Here is a 16,912-nt window from a genome sequence, read left to right as displayed (position 1 = left end):
TTTAGAGCCACTCTCTTACCTCCAGGGGTAGGTAGGTGTGCTTCTGTTCCTGCCCCACTTGTAGGCAGGGCAGGTGGGGGTATTTCAGCTGTAGGCTGTACTTCTGCTTGAAGTACTGAGCCACGGTACACTCCATGGCCTGGCCATTCTCCAGCTGTAAGGGGAACCTGAGGACATAATACATACCAACAGATCGTATTAATAAACCAAAACAGAAAAATAAAAAGGAAAGAGCAATGCATCTCGTCATGGGTTTTCTGCGTCAAGAGATAGAGACGGTTTGTATTTTAGCATGGGCTGATAGAAATTTTGAAAAAATAATAATAATGAAATCAGAAGAGAAAAGTCACAGGACAGCTAGAGCCGCAGGGACATGTGAAAGCCGCTAACTGGAATGTGTAGCGACGAGTGCAGCACTTACGTTTGGTGGCTGGCGGGGCGGCGAGTGACATTGCACACGCGATACTTCCTCTTCATCTGACCACAGTGGGTGACCTCAACTTTCAGACCTGGGAGCGAAAAACATACGCATAGAAACACCCAGAAGAGCACATCAAAATACGGCCAGAGACGAAGACGGGGGAGATATAACGAGTGGAGTTTGAAAACAGACATTTAAGCATCATTGAAAATGTAGACAGTTGGCGAGTCACTCCATCTGACTGTCAAAATGGCCTAACTCGAACTTACTATTGCTGTGCATAACACAAATCCATTCACAGCAATGCATGGTTTACAACAAAAGTTACAGTAAGTTAGAGTCAAGCACGCATATCTCACGTTAGGATTCAGCCCACAGTGCAGATTATGGGTGTACCTCGCAGATGGGTGTCAAATCCATGTCAATTCATATCCATTGAAAGTTATAAAAAGAGTTATAAAAGGGTCATTTATTTGCAGTAAATATTCTTCACAATTCTTAAGCTTCCTGAATTGAAATGGACTTGACACGCGACCCTGAGGTACACCACAATTGTCTGGGTGGGTGGATGCTGTCTAATAAGGTGTTGTTCACCTCCAAAATGTTACCCTTCCCTATGTAGTGCACTACTTTTGACCAGGACCCATAAGTAGTGCATTATATAGTGAATAGACTGCTTGGTTGCTTAGCAACAAAACCGATGCGTGCACAACTATGGGGCAAAACAGACGGGGTTGGCTTAGACTGTTGACAACATGTAAACTAGATTTAGTCTCCCAATATTTATTGAAAACAAACTTACATTTGCACAATGAGCACTTGTCTCAAATACATCGTTACAGTTGTTGAATAGCTAGCAAATTTTTGCCATATTTGCATAGACGTGACATCAGTCAAAACAAGACATTGTATCAAGAGAAATATAAAACTAGCTGAAACGAGACACCTACGATACCCCACATGGCAGCTTCTTGTCATTGTTGCTAGCCATCTGGCCATCCAGAATCACAACAACACAGAGCCTTCTGCCCCATTGAAGCGTGCGCATAGTTTTCGTGACGTTGTCAGCTAACACATCTATAGGGTGCCATTTCAGATGCAGACTTGGTGTGTAGAAACACGGTAAAAACATTGGTCTGACCTGCAGGTCCCCACCCACCTCGGATCTCCTTGGTGAACTTGACGCGTTGGGAGTCGGTGAGTGGCTTAGTCTGCTCGTTGATGTTCTGGATGTCGAGCACCTCGCACATGAACTCAATCACGGGCTGGGCACGGTAGAAAGCAGTGGCGGAGACTGTGGGGGGGCAAAGAAAATGTAGGGTTCATGACCAAAGAAACCATCAATCTATGTTACAGCACACCGCCTGGGTTTTTTTTTTTGTCAATATATTGACTACTGCTCTTACCATCGATGTTGAGCATCATGTTCCACATGGCAGGACGGACCGACTGATGGAAGCCGAACCACACCTCCCTCCCTCCGCCCAGGGGGTGGTAGTAGCCCTCCGGAGGGGAGAAGAAGGAGCGCCCCACTGGGGTGTACCTGGAAACAGCCACATGGACAGTCCGTTAGGAGCTAAATAAATAAATGCCAGACAAGCTTATTCTGTGAGAGAACTTTATGACACAATGTAAATTCCCTCTTGGGGGAAAAAAATACATCTCCAAAATAAGGTCTCACTTTTGTTCTTATGGAATAACTCAATAGGCAGAGTTACTCATTTGGTCATTTTGTATGGTAACAGGCCATAGAGTTAATCACTGTCTATATAGGCAAAGCTATTTGATATAGGATACCAAGCAGTAACAATGCCATGAACAACAACTGATAGTATGATAAAAGAGATGTTATGGGGCCATGTTATAAAAGCCATGGGGGTCATGACATTGTCAACAGGTCATGCAAAACACTGTCGATCTCATGGTAATTGACCCGTTAATTAACAGACATGTTTAACATCTCCAAGCCTACAAGCCGCTGAGGCGCCACCTTTGGAACATCTACATTTAAAAAAAAAAAAAAAGTTGAATAAATCAATTACAACACACAATCGCAATCCTTTATTTACACTGAACAAAAATATAAATGCAGCATGCAACAATTTAAGATTGATTTTCGTTATATGAACTGTAACGCAGTACAGTCAGTTGAAATACATTCATTAGGCCCTAATCTATGGATTTCACATGACTGGGAATACAGATATGAATCTGTCGGCGTGGATCAGAAAAGCATTCCATATCTGATGAGACCACCATTTGCCTCATGCAGTGCGACATCTCCTTCGCATAGAGTTGATCGAGATGTTGATTGTGGCCCTGTGGCATGGTTGTCCCACTCCTCTTCAATGGCTGTGTGAAGTTGCTAGATATCGGCGGGAACGTGAACACGCTGTTGAGCAAGTCGATCCAGAGCATCCCAAACATGCTCAATGGGTGACATGTCTGGTGAGTATGCAGGCCATGGAAGAACGGGGACATTTTCAGCTTCCAGGAATTCTGTAAATATCCTTGCGACATGGGGCCGTGCATTATCATGCTGGAACATGAGGTGATGGCGGCGGATGAATGGCACGACAATGGGCCTCAGGATCTGGTCAAGGGATCTCTGTGCATTCAAATTGCCATTGATGAAATGCAATTCTGTTTGTTGTCTGTGGCTTATGCCTGCCCATACCATAACCCCACCGCCTCCATGGGGCACTGATCACAATGTTGACATGAGCAAACTGCTCACCCACACAATGCCATCTGCCCGGTACAGTTGAAACCGGTATTAATCTGTGAAAAGCACACTTCTCCAGTGTGCCAGTGGCCATTGAAGGGGAGCATTTGCCCTCTGAAGACGGTTACAAGGCTGAACTACAGTCAAGACCCTGGTGAGGACTACAAGCTTGCAGATGAGTTTCCCTGAGACGGTTTCTGATCATTTGTGCAGAAATTCTTCAGTTGTGCAAACCCACAGTTTCATCAGCTGTCCGGGTGGCTGGTCTCAGACGACGCAGCAGGTGAAGAAGCCGGATGTAGAGGTCCTGGACTGGCTTGGTTACAAGTGGTCTGCTGTTGTGAGGCCGGTTGATGAAATGCCAAATTCTCTAAAACAACATTGGAGACTGCTTATGGGAGAGAAATGAACACTAAATTGTCTTGCAACAGTACTGGTGGACATTCCTACAGTCAGTATGCCAATTGCACAATCCCTCAAAACATCTGTGACATTGTGTAGTGTGGCATAACTGCACATTTTAAAAAGGGGCCTTTTATTTTCCCCAGCACAAGGTGAACCTGTGTAATGATCCTGCTGCTTAATCAGCTTCTTGATATGCCACACCTGTCAGTTGGACAGAGTATCTTGGCAAAGGAGAAATGCTCACAAACAGGGATGTAAACAAATGTGCACAACATCTTAGAGAAATAACCTTTGTATGTGACTGGAACATTTCTGGGATCTTATTTCAGCTCATGAAACATTGGACAAACACATTGCATGTTGCGTTTATATTTTTGTTCTGTATATTTTAGGCAGGTCAAAAGTAACATGATTTGAAGAAAAATGTATTTCAGATGAACAGAAGGAGTTGCTATCTGGCTATGCGCCATGCCTTCTTAGGCTGTAGGTTTGTTAATTTAGCAGACAAAATATGCTTAAGTCCCGTGCCATTATCTTGTGATTTTATAAGAATATAACTGAACTGAATAAAATAGGAAGGAACGCTTTTAACCATTCTGGAGCGAGTGTGCATATCAAGTGGCTATGTTGAGCATAAAAGTGATCATTTGAAACACGTCCTATATAATAGATTTAGAGTTATTTGGCAACTTTAATTATGAATGATACAAACCTTATAAATCAGAAGATATGGGCAGCATGATGCAATGATGGGCTATTGATGACTTGAGCAAGTACCAAAAAGTACCAACGCATCACCGGGGGCAAACTACCTGCCCTCCAGGACACCTATGGCACCCGATGTCACAGGAAGGCCAAAAAGATCATCAAGGACAACCACCCAAGCCACTGCCTGTTCACCCCACTATCATCCAGAAAGTGAGGCCAGTAGAGGTGCATCAAAGCTGGGACCGAGAGACTAAAAAAACAGCTTCTATCTCAAGGCCAGCACACTTTTAAATAGCCATCACTATCACATAAGAGGCTACTGCCCTATATACAGACTAGAAATCACTGGCCACTTTAATAAATGGAACACTCGGCACTTTAATGTTTACATATTTTGCTTTACTCGTCTCATATGAATCAATTGTATTCTATTCTACGCCGCTCCGACACTGCTCGTCCAAATATTTATACATTCTTAATTCCACTCCTTTACGTTTGTGTGGGATGTGCAAGTGTTCGATATGGCTTGTTAGATATTACTGCACTGATGGAGCTAGAAACACCCGCAATAACATCTGCTAAACACGTGTACGTGACCAATAAAATGTGATTTCATGTCATCCGTATGCACTGGAACGGAGGCCACTTCCCCACCCGTTTTGTTTTTCACTCATGTGAGGGTAGGCTACTCCGGTTATTTCACTCTCTCACTGCAAAAGGTGATATTCCACCCAAACTCTGTGTGCCATGGACTCTCCAATCCTGTTCCTGCAGCTACCCAGTGCATACATTGGGAAACCAAGTGAAATCTGTTGCGGAAAATGAATAGTAACCCATTTACAGAAGGAAACCGGTTTCATTAAACGGTTGACAGCCCCTCTCGATGCGAGCTCGAGAAAGCAATGAAGGAGAGGGGAGGAGATTGAAATGCACAGTGGTGAGATATTCTGTTGCCAAAGGGAATGTGTCAGTCAATGAATTATGCAAATATAAAAATGCCCTATTAGTAAGCTATTCAAAATAAAATACAAAGTCACTAATTGTAGGCCAACTCTGAATTTATTTTGGCGTACAGGCTAGACCAATTATGTACCCAAGACATTTTTGTAAGTTTTCCTGCCCTGCGTAATATGCAGGACACTGTATGTTGTTTAAAAGGCACAATCATTTTAATTGGTGTGTGTGTTTACTTACACACCACACACAGCAAAAACATAAAAGTCCTGTTTTCAAGACCTGGTCTTTCAAAGATATTTGGATTTTTACAAATTAACTTCACAGATCTTCATTTTAAAGGGTTTAAAACAGTGGTTTCCCATGCTTGTTCAATGAACCATAATCAATTAATGAACATGCACCTGTGGAATAGTCGTTAAGACACTAACAGCTTACAGACGGTAGGCAATTAAGGTCATAATTATGAAAACTTAGGACACTAAAGAGGACTTTCTACTGACTCTGAAAAACAACAAAAAAGAAAGATGCCCAGGGTCACTGCTCATCTGCGTGAACGTGCCTTAGGCTTGCTGCAAGGAGGCATGAGGACTGCAGATGTGGCCAGGGCAATAAATTGCAATGTCCGTACTGTGAGACGCCTAAGACAGCACTACAGGGAGACAGGACGGAGAGCTGATAGTCCTCGCAGTGGCAGACCACGTGTAACAACACCTGCACAGGATCAGTACATCTGAACATCACACATGCGGAACAGGTACAGGATGGCAACAACAACTGCCTGTTGTAAGTAGAGATCGACTGATTAATCGGAATTTACGATTAATTAGGGCCAATTTCAAGTTCTCATAACAATGGGTATTGTGGCCGAATACATTGCACTCCAGGAGGAGACTACGTGGCGGGCTGACTACCTGTTATGCGAGTGCAGCAAGGAGCCAAGTTAAGGTGCTAGCTAGCATTAAACTTATCTTATAAAAAACAATCAATCATAATATAAATCACTAGTTAACTACACATGGTTGATGATATTACCAGTTTATCTAGCTCGTCCTGCATTGCATAGAATCGATGCCTGTTAATTTACTCCTCCAAACAGGTGATTTATTAACAAGCGCATTCGGGAGAAAAACAAACACCGTCGTTGCACCAATGTGTACCGAACCATGAAAATCAAATGCCTTTCTTAAAATCAATAAACAAGTATATATTTTTAAACCATATTTAGTTAATATTGCCTGCTAACATGAATTTCTTTTAACTAGAGAAATTGTGTAACTTCTCTTGCGTTCTGTGCAAGCAGAGTCAGGGTATATGCAACAGTTTGGGCCGCCTGGCTCGTTGCGAACTGTGTGAAGACCATTTCTTCCTAACAAAGACCGTAATTAATTTGCCAGAATTGTACATAATTATGACATAACATTGAAGGTTGTGCAAAGTAACAGCAATATTTAAACTTAGGGATGCCACCAGTTAAATTAAATACGGAACGGTTCCATATTTCACTGAAAGAATAAAACGGTTGGTTTTCGAAATGATAGTTTCCGGATTTGACCATATTAATGACCGAAGGCTCGTAAATCTGTGTGTTATTATGTTATAATTAAGTCAATGATTTGATAGAACAGTCTGACTGAGCGGTGGTAGGCAGCAGCAGGCTCGTAAACATTCATTCAAACAGCACTTCAAGCATTGCGCTGTTTATGATTTCAAGCCCATCAACTCCCGAGATTAGGCTGGCAATACTAAAGTACGTATTAGAACATCCAATAGTGAAAGGTATATGAAATACAAATGGTATAGAGAGAAATAGTCCTATAATAACTACAACCTAAAACTTCTTAGCTGGGAATATTGAAGACTCATGTTAAAAGGAACCACCAGCTTTCATGTGTTCTGAGCAAGGAACTTAAACGTTAGCTTTTTTACATGGCACATATTGCAGTTTTACTTTCTTTTCCAACACTTTGTATTTGAATTATTTAAACCAAATTGAACATGTTTTATTATTTATTTGAGACTAAATTGATTATTGATGTATTATATTAAGTTAAAATAAGTGTTCATTCAGTATTGTTGTAATTATCATTTTTACAAGAAACAATTAAAAAGAATTCTAAAAAAAAGGCAGATTAATCGGTATCGGCTTTTTTTTGGTCCTCCAATAATCGGTATCGGCGTTGAAAAATCATAATCGGTCGACCTCTAGTTGTACTGCAGGTCCTCACCAGACATCACTGGCAACAACATCGCCTATGGGCACAAACCCACAGTCGCTGGACCAGACAGGACTGTCAAAATGTGCTCTTCATTGACGAGACGGTGTTTTGTCTCACATGGGGTGATGGTCAGATTCACGTTTATCGTCAAAGGAAAGACCGTTACGCCGAGGCCTGTACTCTGGAACGGGATCGATGTGGAGGGTCTGTAATGGTCTGGGGTGGTGTGTCACAGCATCGTCGGACTGAGCTTGTTGTCATTGTGGGCAATCTCAACACTGTGTGTTACAGGGAAGACATCCTCCTCCCTCATGTGGTACCTTTCCTGCAGGCTCATTCTGACATGACCTTCCAGCATGACAATGCCACCAACCGTACTACTGCTCATTCGGTGCCATGGCCAGAGAAGAGCCCGGATCTCAATCCCATTGAGCACGTCTGGGACCTGTTGGATCGGAGGGTGAGGGCTAGGTCCATTCCCCCCGAAATGTCTGGGAACTTGCACGTGCCTTGGTGGAAGAGTGGGGTAACATCTCACAGCAAGAACAGGCAAATCTGGTGCAGTCCATGAGGAGGAGATGCTGCAGTACTTAATGCAGCTTGTGTCCACACCAGATACTGACTGTTAATTTTGATTTTGACCCCCCTTTGTTCAGGGACACATTATTCCATTTCAATTAGTCACGTCTGTGGAACTAGTTCAGTTTGTCTCAGTTGTTGAATCTTGTTATGTTCATACAAATATTTACACATGTTAAGTTTGCTGAAAATAAACACAGTTGACAGTGAGAGGACGTTTATTTTAATGCTGAGTATATATATATATGGACAGTGTTTTCTAAGGTGGTGATTAATTTAAAACACCCATACACATATTAGAGCTTGTGTATAAACACAATACTGTTTTGATGTGGTTGATGTTATTTTCGATTTCATTTGCATTGATGTCAGTGGTCAGAGGGACAAGGAGTACCAGGCCATTAGCGACCTGATGATCGTTAGAGAATTGGGTACTACCAACGCATGTCCAGAGTGCATAAGAGGAGAATAGCGTGACTCAACGCTCACGTTGAATTTTACTGCAGCCATGACTGCCAGTAACACGGCCACCGCAACAGCCCTACTAATGACTAACCTTAAATTAAAGACAAAACACATTATTATATTCATATTTCTTTTCTCACATTATAGCCAATTTTGACTCTGTAGCTTGGCAAATGTGTAGCGTAAGCCATGTTTACCTCATGGAAGGCAGGTGGCGGGTGATGACATCCAGGGCCTGAACAGAGTCCTCGGGGACCTCGTTGTGGCCTGACAGGGCCTCCAGGAGCATCTGCAGGCTCACCACTGACACCCACTGCAGAGACACCTTGAACGTCTGGTCCTTACCCTCCCCCGGCAGAGTTACTTCCAGATCCACCTAGACAGGGAGAGGGCAGGGTGTTAGGAAATGGTTGAAAAGCAAGGAAAGCCACAAATAAACACATTTGTGATACGCTTCAAACCACACTGAGTGTACAAAACATGAAGAACACTTGCTCTTTCCATAACAGACTGACCAGGTGCATCCAGGTGAAAGCTATGAGCCCTTATTGATGTCACTTGTTAAATCCACTTCAAAATCAGTGTAGCTGAAGAGACAGGTTAAAGGATTTTTAAGCCTTGCGGGAAATTACCTATGAATTGTATATTTACAGTGCATTCGAAAAGTATTCAGACCCCTTGACTTTCCCCACATTGTTACGTTAACGCCTTATTCCAAAATGGGATTACATTTTCTTATTTCCTAATCTACAGAATACCTCATAATGACAAAGCAAACAAATGTTTGCAGATCTTCTAAATCTGTCAGGTTGGATGGAGAGTATCGCTGCATAGCTATTTTCAGGTCTCCAGAGATGTTTCAGCAGGTTCAAGTTCGGGCTCTGGCTGGGCCACTCCACAACATTGATACTTGTGCCGAAGCCACTCCCGTGTTGTCTTGACTGTGTGCTTAAGGTTGCTGTCCTGTTGGAAGGTGAACCGTCACCCCAATCTGAGGTCCTGAGCGCTCTGGAGCAGGTTTTCATTACTTTGCTCCGTTCATCTTTCCCTTGATCCTGACTAGTCTCCCAGTCACTGAAAAACATCCCCACAGCATGATGCCACCGCCAGTTTTCCTCCAGACGTGACACTTGGCATTCAGGCCAAAGAGCTCAATCTTGGTTTCATCTGACCAGAAAATCTTGTTTCTCATGGTCTGAGAGTCTTTAGGTGCCTTTTGGCGGGCTGTCATGTGCCTTTTGCTGAGGAGTGGCTTCCGTCTGGCCACTCTACCATAAATGCCTGATTGGTGGAGTGATGCAGAGATGGTTGTACTTCTGGAAGGTTTTACCATCTACACAGAGGAACTCTTCAGCGCTGTCAGAGTGACCATCGAGTTCTTGGTCACCTGCCTGACCAAGGCCCTTCTCCCGATTGCTCAGTTTGGCTGGGTGGCCAGCTCTAGGAAGAATCTTAGTGGTTCCAAACATCTTCCATTTAAGAATGATGGAGGCCACTGTGTTCTTGGGGACCTTCAATGCTGCAGACATTTTTTGGTACCCTTCCCCAGATCTGAACCTCGACACAACCCTGTCTCAGAGGTCTAAAGACAAATCCTTTGACATCATGGCTTGTTTTTGCTCTGACATGCACTGTCAAAACCTTACAGTGCATTCGGAAATTATTCAGACCCCTTGTCTTCTTCTACATTTTGTTACGTTATAGCCTTATTATAGAATAGATACAATAATTGTTTTTCTTCATCAATCTACACACCATGTCCCAAAATGAATGAATGAATGTTTAATTCAACAAAAACATATTTACGTAATTCAGACCATTTGCTATGACACTCAAAATTGAGCTGTTTCCATTGATCATTCTTTAAGTATTTCTACAACAGGCGGCAGGTAGCGTAGTGGTTAGTGCATTGGGCCAAGGTTGCTAGATCGAATCCCCAAGTTGACAAGGTAAAAATCTGTCATTCTGCCCCTGAACAAGGAAGTTAAACCCACTGTTCCTAGGCAGTCATTGTTAATAAGAATTTGTTCTTAACTGACTTGCCTAGTTAAAGGTTAAATAAAAAATAAAATTGGAGTCTACATGTGGTAAATTCGACTGGACATGATTTGGAAAGGCACACACACCTGTCTAATATATATATATAATAAATAAAAATAAATAATATATATATTAGACAGTTGTGTGTGCCTTTCCAAATCATGTCCAGTCATATATATATATATCTATTTTATTTAATATATATATATATATATATATTTAGTCCCACAGTTGAGGTCCCTCCAGAGGTGCACCTTCCAAAAGGACAATGAACCTAAGCACACAGCCAAGACAACACAGGAGTGGCTTTGGTACAAGTCTCTGAATGTCCCAGCCAGAGCCCGAACTTGAACCCAAACAAACATCTCTGGAGACCTGAAAATAGCTGTGCAGCGATGCTCCCCATCCAACCTGACAGCTTGAGAGGATCTGAAGAGAAGAATGGGAGAAGCTCCCCAAATACAGGTGTGCCAAGCATGTAGTGTCACACCCAAGACGCTGTAATCGCTGCTTCAGGCGCTTCAGGTAACTGAGCTAAACGACTACCGCCCCTAGGCAATCACTTCCGTCATCATGAAGTGCTTTGAGAGACTAGTCAAGGACCATATCACCTCCACCCTACCTGACACCCTAGACCCACTCCAATTTGCTTACCGCCCAAATAGGTCCACAGACGATGCAATCTCAACCACACTGCACACTGCCCTAACCCATCTGGACAAGAGGAATACCTATGTGAGAATGCTGTTCATCGACTACAGCTCGGCATTTAACACCATAGTACCCTCCAAGCTCGTCATCAAGCTCGAGACCCTGGGTCTCGACCCCGCCCTGTGCAACTGGGTACTGGACTTCCTGACGGGCCGCCCCCAGGTGGTGAGGGTAGGTAACAACATCTCCACCCCGCTGATCCTCAACACTAGGGCCCCACAAGGGTGCGTTCTGAGCCCTCTCCTGTACTCCCGATTCACCCACGACTGCGTGGCCACGCACGCCTCCAACTCAATCATCAAGTTTGCGGACGACACAACAGTGGTAGGCTTGATTACCAACAACGACGAGACAGCCTACAGGGAGGAGGTGAGGGCCCTCGGAGTGTGGTGTCAGGAAAATAACCTCACACTCAACGTCAACAAAACTAAGGAGATGATTGTGGACTTCAGGAAACAGCAGAGGGAACACCCCCCTATCCACATCGATGGAACAGTAGTGGAGAGGGTAGTAAGTTTTAAGTTCCTCGGCGTACACATCACAGACAAACTGAATTGGTCCACCCACACAGACAGCATCGTGAAGAAGGCGCAGCAGCGCCTCTTCAACCTCAGGAGGCTGAAGAAATTCGGCTTGTCACCAAAAGCACTCAAACGTCTACAGATGCACAATCGAGAGCATCCTGTCGGGCTGTATCACCGCCTGGTACGGCAACTGCTCCGCCCACAACCGTAAGGCTCTCCAGAGGGTAGTGAGGTCTGCACAACGCATCACCGGGGGCAAACTACCTGCCCTCCAGGACACCTGCACCACCCGATGTCACAGGAAGGCCATAAAGATCATCAAGGACAACAACCACCCGAGCCACTGCCTGTTCACCCCGCTATCATCCAGAAGGCGAAGTCAGTACAGGTGCATCAAAGCTGGGACCGAGAGACTGAAAAACATCTTCTATCTCAAGGCCATCAGACTGTTAAACAGCCACCACTAACATTGAGTGGCTGCTGCAAACACACTGACTCAACTCCAGCCACTTTAATAATGGGAATTGATGGGAAATTATGTAAAAATATATCACTAGCCACTTTAAACAATACTACCTTATATAATGTTTACATACCCTACATTATTCATCTCATATGTATATACTGTACTCTATATCTCTCTATATCATCTACTGCATCTTTATGTAATACATGTATCACTAGCCACTAACTATGCCACTGTTTACATACTCAACTAGAAGCCCAAGCATTTCGCTACACTCGCACTAACATCTGCTAACCATGTGTATGTGACAAATAAAATTTGATTTGATTCAACAAAGTACTGAGTAAAGAGTCTACATACTTATATAAATAAGGTTGCTCTGTCATTATAGGGTATTGTGTGTGTCCCTCTTGACGAGGGGAAAAAACTCATTATAAAACAGATTAAAAGGCTGTAAAGTAACAAAAATGTGCTTAAAAGTGAAGGGGCCTGAATACTTTCCGAACACACTGTACATGTGCCATTCAGAGGGTGAATGGGCAAGACAAAAGATTTTAGTGCCTTTGAATGGGGTATGGTTGTAGGTGCCAGGCAATCCGGTTTGAGTGTGTCAAGAACTGCAGCACTGCTGGGTTTTTGAAGCTCAATAGTTTCCTGTGTGTATCAAGAATGGTCCCACCACCCAAACAAATACAGCCAACTTGATAACTGTGGGAAGCATTGGAGTCAACATGGGCCAGCATCTCTGTGGAAAGGGCATGGACCTTAGAGTCCATCCCCGGACGAATTGAGGCTGTTCGGAGGGCAAAACTTAATATTAGGTAGGCGTTCCTCATGTTTTGTACACATTAAACAAACTTGTCAAGGACTGGAAAACACAAATGATGACAATCGAGTTTGGGGCAAATCAATCCTGTGGTTCTGGATGGGGCAGGAAAAACACCTATCGAAACAAAGGCTATTCAAAACTCTTTCAGGAACTGATAGGGGTGCTTGGGAGGAGAAACAGTCCATTTACATGGTCACAAAAACCAGAGGTGCCAGAGTCGTTAAGACCTTAAAAGACGATTGCTTACCCTGTCTCTCCCGATGGGTAGTGGATGGGCCGTGTACATGTTTCTCTTCCCGTCGTAGCCCGGTTGTCGATCACCAAAGATCTGCATCTTGAAGTGGCGAACCATTGTGTCCACCACCTCCCTGTGAGAGAGGGGGGGAGAAATCATGAGATAATGCATTCACACAGACAGTACTGCTTACAAAAAGAGCAGTCTCGACTGTCCTTCCCTATACAGTCAAATAGGGTTTGGCCCGGGGTAGGTCGTCATCGTAAATAGGAAATTGTTCTTAACAGACTTGCCTAGTTAAAAAGGTTAAATAAAAATAAACTTCCCACCGGCTGCTCTGTTAAAGACCCATTTTTATTTTCACACGTACAACTCACTTGAGTTTGACTTGTTTCACTGACAAATACACACTTCCATTCCCTCAACCCCCCCCCCAAAAAAAATAAACACTCAAAGTATCAACTTAAGCTCCCCTCTCTCTGAAAATCCATTTCCACCTTCTAGTTCTCCTCAAAAAGAGACATTTCTCTCCTTCCCAGTTGTATTTACCTGTTAACCCTCCTTGGCCGTTTCTCAGGCTTGATGTCGATATCGTAGTGATAGACATCAATCTTGGGAATCTGCACCTGGAAGTGGTTGGCCAGCAGGCGGATGGGCTTCCCCACGGTGCCCATGCCAGGTCTCCGTGGGGGCTGGAAGAGGGAGGGCGGGGCCGGCGGGCCTATAGGGGGGTCCAAACACAGAAACACACACATTTGTTGGTTGATACATTCATTTCGTATTCACTATGTACCAAATGGAAGAAAACAGACAAACAGTTAGGAGCTACCTGAACTTATTCAATAAGAAATGCTTGTTTTGTCTGTGGAGCAGAAATTGCTGCTACGGTGTGCTCTAACGAATAAGACCCTGTTAACATGGCACTAAGAGGAAAGGACAAGTAAGTAGTAGTTAAGAGGCCTTTAGGGCTCAGACTAATTTGTTTGTTTTGGCAATGAGGCTAAGCAGCACGGTGACCACTGGTGGGTGCAATTATTGGTAGCTAAGCTATACGGATAGGATGCTCAGAAACTCATCAAAGCTCACCAACAAAAATTGTTGAACGCGTTTGCCATTTCTTTTTTGCATTATTAGAGTTGTTGGTCTATTTGCGGAATCAATTTCTGAAATCAGTCCAATCACATTCCTTGCCACGGTTTCCCACATGAACTCTCGTCAACAGGTCACGGCTACCCGCCCAGAAACACACCTATTGATCCATCTCCCTGGCCTCCGACCCAGATAGGTCAACAGAGGAGAAAACAAATGTCCCTACCCAGCCCCCACCCCACTCAAGCCAGAACATAAACTGACACACAGGGCTCGCCTCAGACAAAGAGCAGCACGTCAGACAGACGGCAGCAAGGCCAGATGAGGGTCTGCAGAGACAGCGGGGATTACCATTAGACACAACACAAACACTGCCTCGCCACACGTCTTATACAGGATGTGGCTCATACATTCAGTGTATATCCCACAACTTATTGTGTAGTCCTATTGTACCAAGCCCCAATACTGACTCACAGGCATGTAGATAGCAATTTATACAGCCAATGAAAATGACTTGGGTGGATGTTGGGAAGTGAGATGCACCACTATTGTATACTTGTTTTACATTTCAATTGTCCTTGGTGTTAAAGACTATTACAAAATAGGGGGGGGACTATCCAATTTAACCTACCTACTCTGTAGACACTTAAAAAAACATTTGTCTTAGGCCTAGACATTCAAGAATCAGAACATATAGAGAGGGAAAGGGGAGAGTTGAGTTTATCATGATTTAAGGCTGGGTGCAAGGGAGGGAGGGCAATGCTTACTGCTTTTGTCCTCTGCTTCCTAAAAACATCCTCATCCCCTCCTTAAAACACTCCACTCACACCCGTCTTCTCACACCACGTCCCTGTAATAGTAACTGCGACGGGACCAACCACAACAGCCGCAGGGATACACAGTGTGTGTGGGGTGTATAAAGGTGTGCATGTGCTGTAGGTAAGGTTCAGAGAGAGGGATCCCAGCAGGTGTAACAGTCAGGTTGGGTCAACCCGACCTCACCCACTTTCACCAAAAACAGCACCGGATCTATATATAGCCCCCTCAGCTGCTGCCTCAGGGCGGTTGAGAGGGGCTGTCAGTGTGTCACTGTGTGATATGCCTGGACCCCTTCCTTGTCCTCAAACCTACACCAGGTCCCTCCCTGAATGGGGGGTCTCACACTGGTACCTCAACTATGGATTCAAGTCTGCAGCAACAACCTGCAGGGCTTGGCTGGCTGTCACATGCACTTCAGGCAAATTGCCCCTGATCAAGCCCACTGCCCACGCAAATGAGTGCATTGTACATGGTCACGATGTGAGAATGCGGCTACACTGTGATTCTTGGTGATCAAATCCAATCAGAGACTATCTAAAAAATAAAAAAGCCAATTGGTTACCGTGGTTGCACTGCACCAAAGGAGAATGCCATCAGAGAAAGCGGACCACTGCCAAAACTGCTGTCTGGTTATTTAATAAAAAGGTGAGTAAATTACTGAGCATACCCGGCTTAAAATAAAGAGCACTGGTTGTCGACCTACTAACGGTCTAAATTGACATTTAAAAAAGTCTGAAGAGTGACAGTGTGGCCAACAGTCTTAGGCCTAGCGGTTGGGAGTTCCAGGTAAAGGCAGTAGGTTAGGGTTCGTGGTGGTAACAGATACAAAACCACCTTCAGTCATGGTCAACATACAGGCCCAATGACCATAAAGCCTCCATGCTTTTACTCTGGTGCAAGTGAGAGACTGGGGACAGGCTTAAACCTGCAGACATGATGTACTGGGCTGATGAGTCAGTTAAACAATCATTGAAGCCTTCCAGTATACCATAAAATGCTAATTACTCCATTATATATGCCTAAGCATAAATGCCCAAGCTTGTGTATGGATGTAGCCATTGTGGCAAACAGGAAATTGAGAAGAATGTATATGCATGTGGTAGTAAACGACCGCATGGGTTTCATTGCTGGGGGGAAATTGTTTCTGTAAAGATCAGGCTGATAACTTGTTAATCGCTTTTAATAAGGATAGGAATTCACACCAGCTGCATTAAAGTTATTTGTATATCAGGTGTGAAAGAACCATATATATTGGTAAACTGTCAATTGGCAGTGCAGCATCTCGTACGTGATAGATAGCCTTTAAGTCAACTAGTTGCCATTGCGTCACAGTAAAAATGGTTTTGTTAAAGAGTACGTATGGAGTACACGATCTATTCAAAAGCCAGGCTCCACTCCATGCATGCACGGGAGCATGATCATCTACCCCCAGGCAACCAAACCACTGACAGAAATCCAAGAAAGCATATCAACACGTTTTTAAAATAATGTACTGCTAACTAACAGTCGATGACATTTAAATATTTCAGCGTGAACAAAGACAGTGCTGCAGCATTTGTAACGTTAGTTAGCGTCTCTCGTCACGTTCAATAGGTAGAAAGGAAGACAGTGTGTCGATTGCACAATTAGCTAACTACCAGGCTTCATATTAACATTTTCTAAAGCTGTGGGCTTGAGGGCATACGTATTTCAACTGGAATCGTTTTAAACGTATCATAAAGCT

General features: G+C 43.8%; 1 protein-coding gene across 6 annotated transcripts in view; it reads right to left on the bottom strand.

Moving 5' to 3' along the window:
• LOC112264876 (protein argonaute-4-like) overlaps window positions 1–16,912 on the bottom strand; it is a 36,961-nt gene that overhangs the window by 19,440 nt on the left and 609 nt on the right. For 2 of the 6 annotated variants that reach the window (XM_042295705.1, XM_042295707.1), the window contains exons 2-8: window positions 13,831–14,014; window positions 13,294–13,414; window positions 8,674–8,852; window positions 1,828–1,964; window positions 1,563–1,715; window positions 422–509; window positions 20–167 (exon numbers count right to left, since the gene is read on the bottom strand). In XM_042295705.1, coding sequence (XP_042151639.1) covers window positions 20–167; window positions 422–509; window positions 1,563–1,715; window positions 1,828–1,964; window positions 8,674–8,852; window positions 13,294–13,414; window positions 13,831–14,014 — 1,010 coding nt within the window. The remainder of the gene's footprint in view (window positions 1–19; window positions 168–421; window positions 510–1,562; window positions 1,716–1,827; window positions 1,965–8,673; window positions 8,853–13,293; window positions 13,415–13,830; window positions 14,015–16,912) is intronic. The other 4 variants (XM_042295708.1, XM_024441772.2, XM_042295706.1 and 1 more) reach the window with 3 other exon arrangements.

The sequence above is a fragment of the Oncorhynchus tshawytscha genome, linkage group LG13, assembly GCF_018296145.1.
Source record: "Oncorhynchus tshawytscha isolate Ot180627B linkage group LG13, Otsh_v2.0, whole genome shotgun sequence".
In the NCBI taxonomy this organism is placed as follows: domain Eukaryota; kingdom Metazoa; phylum Chordata; class Actinopteri; order Salmoniformes; family Salmonidae; genus Oncorhynchus; species Oncorhynchus tshawytscha.
The sequence above is the reverse complement of the archived record's forward strand: the minus strand, read 5'-3'. Positions and strand labels throughout refer to the sequence as shown.